Source organism: Aphelocoma coerulescens, chromosome 1A, assembly GCF_041296385.1.
Source record: "Aphelocoma coerulescens isolate FSJ_1873_10779 chromosome 1A, UR_Acoe_1.0, whole genome shotgun sequence".
NCBI classification, from domain to species: Eukaryota; Metazoa; Chordata; class Aves; order Passeriformes; family Corvidae; genus Aphelocoma; species Aphelocoma coerulescens.
Window position 1 is genome coordinate 36,045,865 of NC_091014.1, and position 10,440 is coordinate 36,056,304.

Genomic DNA, 10,440 nt, shown 5'->3' on the forward strand with positions numbered 1-10,440 from the left:
GACAGCCTTTTAAGTATTTTCTGGAAGTCTCTGAGAGGTACTGTATGCATTCTAAAGTAATAATTTTATGGTATTATTTTATGTAACTTGAGACTTTTGTCATTTATCAATAAATTATGGCCTTTCCACAAATTCACAGCTGCTTTATTCCAAACATTTTTCTACTGTCCTAAATAAGGGAAAGGACTTCAGCATATTTATTTGTAATCAACACCAAAACAGTGAGTAATAAAATCTTTCCATCATTGAGTAAAAGGTGTTGCCTGAGTGCCTGGAGTGGCCAAAAGAGAAGCATGGTTCCAGAACCAAAAGCTAGTAAAGCTGGACCATCCAAATTAAATAAAGCCCATGGTGTGTAGTGGGTTTCTGATGATGTGAAGCAACTCACACTCTCCATAATTCTCAAGACTGTATACCAGGTTCAAATGTGAGGAATTTTGAGATTATTTAGGAAAAATAGGAATATTCTCAGGAAATGTGAACATTGCTGATTGGTTTTGTCATTAAAGTGCAGGATATATTTTAAACTTTCCGCCTTTTCTATACTTTTTCATCTATTAGAGTCATTTGTTTGGGCACCCCACTCTAGTTATGAGGGGTTTTTTTTTAAAAGAAGCAGCTTATATTGATATTCTAAATCCAGTTTCCCAACTCCAATCACTTTTAAATCAAAAGGAATCCTTCCATTGAATTTTGTGAATTTTTAAATCAATCAACCTGTAACAGAAATCTCAAGCAGCACCAACTGCACAAGGAATTATATACCTCAAGTGAACAGCATACCACTGGATTTTCACTAGAGATAGTAAAGAGCTGTACATGATTATTGCAATAAATTGGGTAAGAGGGATTTGTTTAGCCTGATAGCCAAATTTTCAATGTAGGTAAGTATTTCAAACTCAATTTATCATCATGGTTTCTTGAAATAGTGTAATCATATAGCTCAAGTGGGGAGAAAATATCTTATAAATTCCTGAAAATAAATTTTAACTGCTAGTGCAGCATTATTTACATAGTATTTCTGTTCAATTGTCCTTCTAAAGATGCAGTGAAAGTTGGAAGTCTAAATTCATCCTTGTAAGATCATAAATCATTGATGTCTTCAGTTTTTAAGGATGCAACCAGAAATCTGTGGAGGAGGACACCGGATGACAATGCAGGAAGACATGAAAGTGGACTGAGGACAGTTGTGCATGCCCAAGAGGGACAGTTGCCAGCTAGCAACACATTTGACCTTCGGGAACCTATCAGACGGGTGACTGTGGGGGGGAATTTCCTTACCTCTGGTGACATTAACAGCCTGAGGATAAAATAAAATCATGAACTGTGGAATGACTTTCCTTCGGTGTCATGAGCTTTGGGTTCATTGTACACGATGACACATTTTTCGAGAACACTTTTCTGGGGAAATGTTTATGCACAGCGATATATTTTATTGCATGTTTTGGATAGCATAGATCCAATCTGTGAAGAAGAGCTAAGTGTCATTTGTTCCTGTTAAACTCACAACCCTGAGTTGGTTTAGAGACCAGATTTACCTGACTGGTTTGCTTTCTGTTTTAGAAGGTCAAGGTCATCTTTAACCAATGAAATAGAGGGAAATGTCGCAAATGACGTTTGCCTGTGAGAGCAGTGAGCACGGAGTGGTGCAGGAGGTAACTCACCACTTTGTGCAGGAGGGAATGGAGCCCTCTTCAATTCTAGTTTCCCTCTGGATAATGTGACCACCACACAGACACAGCTGGTTTTGCTATGGATCAAGGAACCACTCCTGTTTTTTCTGCAGGTAGATTTTTGGCATATGCTTTCCTTATTGCTTGCCAGGAAGTCTCTGCTTACTGTAAGAGAGAACTGTGGAAATAAAAGAATGAAAGAAGAAGCTGGAAGACAAATGGCCTTATTTTGCTATCTTGCATGAGGACCAACAGCTAGATAAGACACCCAGAAGTAATATTTTTGCTGTTGCAAGGCCATTGTGCTGCTCCTCACCTACTTCAGCAGCCTACATACATCCCGTGCGTTGCAGAAGTTGTTGTTATTACTCTGCCCCACGCAAGACAGCAAAGAGGTGAGAGGTTTTATATGATTAGCTATTTTTGGCCTGAAGTCCCACACCTGTCTGACAAGCTTGGGTTTTTACACCTCCAGACCTTTTTAGACTTTGCTATTATTTCTACTTACCACTGACAAAAAAATGATCCCATGGTCACTCCTAGACTAGTCGAGGAAGATGATGGCAAGGACAGATTTGAGCTGACAGCCCTCACTTGGGAGTCCTGCAGGACTCAAGGATAAAACAGCTGAACTACAGATTTTGGGGCTTGCAGGATCCAACCCACTCTGGAGTCTGCCCCTACACTAGGGATGCACAAAGTGGGGTTCTTGGATATTAATTTTCTAAAAGGCTGCAGGAGAATCCCAGAAAACTGCAAACTGGTAAAAGTGACATCCTTACTGCCCAGTACCAAGACAGTGCAGGCTCATGGATAAATGTGGTGCAAAAGGAAATAGTAAATATTGTGACATTTGTGACATAATATATCACACTTCTTGTCTATAGTAGAGTTCCACGAAGAGTCAGGGAATATAGACAAGGGGGAGACAAAACACCACCACTTCTTTGAGCTTCAAAAGAATCCCTGCTGAGTGTCACTGTAAAGCTACCGAAGAAGTTGAGCTATTACAAGAAACTCCTCACATAAATATGTAATTGGTTAAAATAAAAGAAAAAGAAGGAGCAGGAATCAGTGAATGGTTTTTGCAGTTAAGTGCACTCAGTCATGAGAGGCCTTGCTTGGGGACTGTGCCATCGGTCATGCATTGGCATAGGCTGCACAAGGAAGTGCTAGGATCACCCCTCTAACTATTCCAAAGGCACGTGGATGTGACAGTTGGGGCTACAGTTTAGGGGTGAGCACAATGGTGTTGCATTAACAGTTGGACTCCATGGTCCTAGAGGTCTTTTCCAACCTTAATATTACCATGATTTAAAATGTAGCCATCAGCAGTTTGAGAAACGGGGAGTTGTGAATTGAGTTTGCTGATGTACTGGGTTATTCATGTTAGCTTAGTCATTCATATTCACAATTAAGTTTGGTGATGTAGTAAAATATTAATATTCATAACTAAGTTTGCTGATGTACTAAGTTATGCTGGATACAAAGAGGAGGTCCAGCCCCAGAAAACTATTAAAGGACTTAAAAATACAGAGTGACAAGGTGATAAAATGGTAGACTAAAATCAGTGCTGACAGTATCCAGGAATAGAGAGTAAGGACAGAATTAATGTGCTACAGAAGTGATGCATAAAACAAAATAAGATTCTGAGACGATTGTTCTTCCTTTTGACTTTTTCGCTTTCTAATTTTAACTACTAAATAGTAGATAATATCTTTTCACTCCCAAGCATGTGCATGTATTAACACCCTCAAATAGTGTAGCTGGAAGAAATTGCATCGACCTTCAGTCAAAAATAGCCAAAGTTGCTTCTATGTTTTTCTGTAGAAATATTTATGGTAGCCATTAAAATTAATTTTTAATCATTCTTACATTTAACTTAGCTGGAAGTGCCTTCCTCACTTGGATATTGTGAGGAGTGACATAGAAAAGGAGATCCAGGACTCCTGTGAATGTCAGAGAAGAGATTACAGGTTTTCATGCTAAAAGTGATTCACCTAATTTGTATAGCATATAGTTACATACCATGCAAAAAAACAGATGGGATGGGATGGGATGGGATGGGATGGGATGGGATGGGATGGGATGGGATGGGGTGGGATGGGATGGGATGGGATGGGATGGGATGGGATGGGATGGTTTTGTAGAGACTGATTTTTATGATATTCTTCTCTACCACTATAGTCACAGTAATAGAATAAAATGAGGAATGTTCAGCAGTTTATCTTAAGTGCTCTGTAGAAATTGCACAGACTTATCATGGGCAGAGAAAAGTCAGGTCAATATGAGAAATTTATTGTTGAAATTTCTTTGAATGATTAGGTAACTGTAGTAGCACTGGTGAATCTCTACAATGTCTGGTGTCAGGTTTAACATGAAAGGTTTCTAGTTGCTTAAAAAAATTCCTGTTGGAAATAAGGATACTTTGGAGGAAAATAAGGAAGAAAAAAAATCCAACTAACGAACTAAACAAACAAACAAAAAACCAAATCACCAAACTACTGAAATGACACCTTTTGTCAGCAGTGACAGCTGCTATTCCATGTCTGCACTGCTCATTCCTTTACTGCTTCTCTGCTACCCAGCACAGGGATGAGAAGAACCCAGGAAATTGTGTGACTGAGCAAAACTTCCCCACAAAACACTTGCTGTTCTGAGCCAGATTTACTGCGATAACTTCAGAAATGCAGGGGATAGCAGAACACAGGTTTGGGTACACACAGCTAAAGCAGGTTGGATAGGGAAATGTTATTTCTTCTGGATGCAATTACCTTTATTGTGTTTCCATGGAACCATACAGCAGGGTGTGGAAGGACTGTAGATTTTTCAGTTTATAGTCTAATAAAGTAGTTTTTAACCAGTCTTGGCTTTAAATTCAAGAAATAGAGTATTAATTCACTCAGGAGTAGTGGGGAAACACGCTGTCTTACTGCCAATGACTAATGAAACTTTAACCTTTCTGTTAGGTTTTTAATTTTTCCTTCTCTTCTCTTCTCTTCTCTTCTCTTCTCTTCTCTTCTCTTCTCTTCTCTTCTCTTCTCTTCTCTTTTCTCTTCTCTTCTCTTCTCTTCTCTTCTCTTCTCTTCTCTTCTCTTCTCTTCTCTTCTCTTCTCTTCTCTTCTCTTCTCTCTTCTTCCTTTTCTTTAATTTCTTTTTCATTTTCTTTCTTTTTATTGTATTTTTTTCAATAGAACTTGCTGCACCTGGCAAAGGTGAGTTAGTCTCCTTTAATACCTCATGTAAGATCATGAGCACAGAAGGACACATTGCCTATGTTAAATACTTACTGAGGCTTCTCATGCTTAGTCCTGGAACTGGAGAAATCCTACGGGAGAAATTTCACTTGCACCTCCCTTGCATATGCATGCCTGTGATGAACATAAACAAGAACAGCTGTTTCCTTCAAAATTAGTTCGGGTCTCCAGGATCACAGACTCACTTTGCTAGACTGTCAAATGTGGATATGAATGAAGTGCATCTTGCACTGGGGAGACAGCTGAGCCCATGAGAGCAGGAATGGCTGCAACAATTATAACTAAACTTGTAGGGCTTACTACAACTAAACTTCAGGCATGATGTGGTGCTGTTTCAGGATTTTGCTGATTCAGCCAAATCTCAGGGGGTAGTCGGAAGCCTCATGTTGGCAGGAATGCCAAGGAAAATCTGCCCCGTTCCCAGTCAGTTCAGGCAGTCCACCCACAGATAATTTGCCCAGTAAAGCCCCGAGGAGCTGAGAATTCAAAGCCTGTGAGACCGGCCCAAGTTACCCCAGGCCTCCAGCTTATACCACTTGCAGAGAGCCCAGCAGATGGGCTGAGCTCAGTCCGGGCTCCATAACTTTGACATGAAGAGAAATTAGAGAGTGTTTTTTCTTTTAAACCAGAGTAACAACAAATTTCAAATGAGCAGTGCCTTCTCACAAGCAAAATGTTTTCTCAAACAGATACAAGAAAAACTTGGGAATTTTAGACTCTTCTGCCATATTTCTTTAAAAACATTATCCTTTCCTAAGTCTTGGACAGGCAGGAGGAAAATATGTTTTATGTGCCTGGGCAAAATTAGCATTTTACTTTTCACAGAGATGATGATGAATAAACACGAAAACACGCTTTTTAAAATTATTTATTTATTTATTTAATATTCAAATTTCAAAAAGTCTCCATTGAAAAATCCAAAGTTTTTAATAATATTCCAGTGCAAAAATATAGTCCCCGAGATAAAAACTTCCATACTATTACCTCCAAATAAATAAAATTACAACAGACACATTTGAATGGTTCAGTACAAAAAAAACCCAACAGAAATTTTAAAAATCTGAGAGTTTAAGTTAAGTCAGTGCAATACAGTTAGTCACATTCTCTTGAGATATTAAGTAGACTGCCCTCCTGGTAACTTCAGTGCATAATAATAATAATAATAATAATAATAGTAACCAGCAATTAATCATCAATCCTCTAGTTCAGAAATGTGTTCAACATTTGCTTATCTTTAAGCATGTCTACTTGCTTGATTTGGATTTATATATGTTTAGTAGTAAACAGGCATAAATATGTTTTCCTGAATAGAGTAACTTCCCTGTACTGGTGCTTGTATCTCCATGCCAAATAGATGAGACTTATCTTATAACATCCCTCTCTCAAGACAGCACCAGATGGAAAGCTGGGTACCATACCATGTCATTTGAAGTTTTCCAGATGGAAACTGGGTAAACATTGCTTCATTCTGTATTTTCAGGTCAACAAACATATAACAAATAGACAGGATTTTAAGACAAAGTCATCTCTTACATAATATTAGGGAGTATAAATACTTTGATTAGTATTTCTTTATAAATAATTATTTAAGACACTTAAATATTAATAAATAAGTGTATAAAAATCAATAGAAAGATTGAAACAAAAAAAATTCTTGTCACAACAAGATTTGCGCAGTAGCTCAGTACAAAAGATAAGATGGCATTAGCATTTGCACAGCCTCTGAAACTGCCTTCTTTTTCTTTTGTGGGAACTTGAGGTATCCCCCAGTTTTTGTAGGACACTGAACAGCTCATTCACAGCCTTGCGCTGAATTTTCAAGTCACTCATCTGTAATAAGGAAGAAACGAATGGAATAAAAGTCACGCCAAGAGCTATAATTGTTTACTGATCACAACCTGCAGGATACCCTGCTACCAGGGTAAACCAGAAGGACATCTGCAATGTTCAATTCCCTCCTGCCTAATTCCCACAACAAAGAGACATTTTGTCACAGATTTTTGTTTTCCACTTTCTGCGCTACTTTGCAACCTGCCACAGACCAGCCATATTCTGTGAAACAGCACTACCCTGTAGTTGAAAGCAGCTGATTCCGCTGGGGCATTGTCTGCAGACCTCTGTGGAGGTTGGTGGCTTGTGCCATTGGTGCAAGCAGCATGAGCCAAGGGCTCCCACAGCCACAGAGCAAGCCATAGCCAGGCACAACTTCCCCAGCCATTTCTATGCCACAAACTGCTGTGTCAGTAGCAGCTCTGGTGTACAGACTGTGTGACAGTGCTGCCAGTACCCCTGTGCCACATTGCAGCAAGACTCAGCACTATCCCACACCGTAGACATGCAGCAGCCCCTGCAGCCAGAAATGTTTGGTTTTCCAGCATGAACTGAGCTAGACAGCGATTACCATATAGGTTACTGAAGTGTTATTGGCTTGAATCACACTCAAATCACAACTGGAAAATATAACATCATGGGCTTTGGAAGCAAAGGAAGAGCCTTACCTGAAGTTTTGTCAGGTCTTTGAGATCTTCTATCTTCTTTGAGCCATCAGAAAGGCTTTCTTTCAGAGTATGGAGCTCCTCAGATATGTTCCTCACATGAGCCTTTGACCTGTCAGTGTTTTCAAGCATTTTCAAGTACATGGAAATAATCTGACTCAGGATGATCCTTTTTTCATTTCTCTGTTGAAAAATATAATCAAAAAGAAAGGTCTCTGAGTGCTTTTCCCTGATCAGCAGGGAAAGAAAGATAAAACACAACATATAGGTGTTCTCTGCCACTTGAAACAAGATAATAAAGATGATGTTGCAACCCATCTCCCAGGCTTGGCTGTACATCAGGGTCAGTTCATGGTGCAGCATGAAGCTTTTTTGTGGAGATTTTTGTCTCCTTTCCAAGCTACCAAAGAGAACTCTGCTCATGTTCATTCTACTGCAGCTAATTACACTAGTTCTAGGAGCTGCTTAGTACCAAAGGTGCCCTTAAAAGCGCCTGAGATGCTTCATCATATCTGGTTCTGACTCACCTCTGTCCAGCCTGATAGCTTCTCTGTAAAAATGGGTCCACCATCAGCGACATCAGAATGACTCGAGTTCTGCAGAAAAGAACAAACATATCTATTACACAAACAATACTTATCACAAAGCAAATTTGTGTCCTTTATTCAAACGAGCACCAAAATCCAGATTTTTGCACATCTGGCCTATAGCTATCACAATGCTTTCAGTTCTCTCACCACCAAATCCCATTGCTTGGCTGCCTGGTATCAGAAGTGGTATTAGTCCACTTTTCAATGCCTTCTCCTGCTACAACTCATCTGAATAGACATGTTTAGTGTATCTATTTTCCCAAATGCTCCCTGTAAATTTTGCTATTGACAGATGAAAATACAAGCTCATAAGCACAGCAACTGGCTGGAAAATCATTAGGTCTGATCTTGGCATGCTTTCTGGTAAGTCAAAGTCCAGCAGTTTGTAATCTGTAACCTTAAATTCATACAGTCTCAGTAAAATCTCATGTGGAACAAGAATGAACTGGTTTTACTATAAAACTATAATTTGCACAACTGGAGAATATCCCAGCAGCCCACAGTCAGGCATGGGGATATGCAAGATTAGTGGGCTAATCTGAGAGGCTCACAGGGACAGAGTTTAACCATCACATGTTCGCAACTGGTTCTAGGAAACAAAGAGCAATACAACTCTCCTACCAAGGAAAGACTAATTGAATCATTTCCTCTTCTGTGTGTCTTTTTTTTCCTTTTTGTATACAACAGTGACTATTTCCTTCTTTTGCCTGCTCAGTAATTTAAATACAGTAAGTGCAAAGGGAAAACTTGCAGTCTGACAGAAACCTCCTAGGCTGATTGACTCCCTATGCTGAGCATGCTACCAAACTGATTTTTTCTACTTTTGAAAGGTGGGGAGCACCTGCTGTGCAGCAAAATTTTAATGTCAGTGCAAAAAGCTCACCATGGCTCAGGATCTCTTCAACAGAATTATATATATTCTAGTAAAACTGTCTCTGGTCTATACCAATGACAAATTTAAGATATAATGCCAATTTTCCAGCCAGTTTCCTGCAAACACTGAAGTATCACACTAGTCTTTACCACTTCAGGGTGATTCTCTGACTACTGAATTTCAACTGTCATTTGCACAAAATTATGATGAAATCATGGAAAAATCAGAGCTGAAAATATGAGCAAACCATTGCAGTTTTTTTCCATGCATTTAGAGTGAAAAAAACCTCAACAGAAATGTATTGAAAATAAAAGCTGTTAATTAAAAGTGACTCTATTGTAGATCTGGTGCCTCTGTGACTAATCCCTGCTGAATTCAGCTGTGTACTACTTTAATGCCTCCCAGATGGAGATTGGTGAATTAACACTACAGTTATCAAATCACCAAAATTCTATTTGACAAGAAAGAATATCATGCCAGATTACATTCCCATGCCAGATCATAGTCTCACATGTGGAAGTAAAATGACTGGAGGATGCAAAAAATAAGAAGTAGAAATCACCTTTGAGCAACACACTACTACAACTTAAAATAAGTAACAAATGCAATTGTTAAAACAAATGTTCATTTCCAATTTTTTTATGTTGCCAACTAGTACTCAATCTCCCATCAACATTGCTAACATAAAATTCAAAAAGTCAGTAAATTACTTCTAGTCAGAACTGAATAAAGATTCATATATTCACCATAAATTGCATTAAGATTTCTTGTTACAAAGTATTCCATGTAATTAAGGCTGAATTGACATAGGAGAAACTGTTGTGAAAGAAAGAACATCCCTGAAATAAATGCAAATTACTACAATAGATATGACTATTGGAAAACTGAATCAGGTTAATGAAAGAGCTTAGTAAAACAAAAGAAATTATCCATATTCTTGTAAAAAAAAAAGGTATGATAAAAAAATTAGTTGCATGATTACCCTCTATTGGTACATATTGAGTATGTCAAGCAGTGCTCAAGTTTGCTCTGTATGTAAAGCACAAGCAGCAAGAGAAGAGAAATGCAGTAGAAGACTATACTTACAAAATCAGCTTTCAGTTTGTCTATGTCATTTTGAAGTTGAAGAAGATGCAATCTATTTTCAACATGTCCAAAAGAAACCATGATGACAGACAGAACAAACAAGCTGTAGGTTTGGAAAGCCATTTTCTTGGTGATGGTTCAGTTAAACTGCTCAGATAAGTTCTGGGAGAACAGGTCTAAGAGCAGAGAGCTTCAACTTCTAATAGTTAAATCTTCTATTAGAAGCAAGCAGACGACAGAGCTTCATCAGCCTCTCACTGGTATTTATACCTGGTCTTGAAATTTTTTTATTTCGTCATCACAGGCTGTGTATATTTAGACAAGATAGTGTTAGATAAGAACCCTTCATTTTTTGGCTAATCAAGGGAATCCCTCGAAAGCGCCTTTGTTAAAGCATGGTCCTGGAAAAATCTTCAGTGGTTCATCAATGGGTAACATTTACGTGGCAGATTCTGAAGTTTCTTT

At 38.6% G+C, this 10,440-nt stretch overlaps 1 protein-coding gene across 1 annotated transcript; it reads right to left on the minus strand.

Annotated features, from left to right (window-relative positions):
* Positions 1-6,634: 6,634 nt before the first annotated feature.
* On the minus strand, positions 6,635-10,098 carry IFNG (interferon gamma). The gene is made up of 4 exons (XM_069003891.1): positions 9,976-10,098; positions 7,953-8,021; positions 7,429-7,608; positions 6,635-6,760 (listed from the first exon to the last, which is right to left on the minus strand). The coding sequence occupies exons 1-4, from the start codon at positions 10,096-10,098 to the stop codon at positions 6,635-6,637; spliced, it is 498 nt and encodes a 165-aa protein (XP_068859992.1).
* Positions 10,099-10,440: the final 342 nt, after the last annotated feature.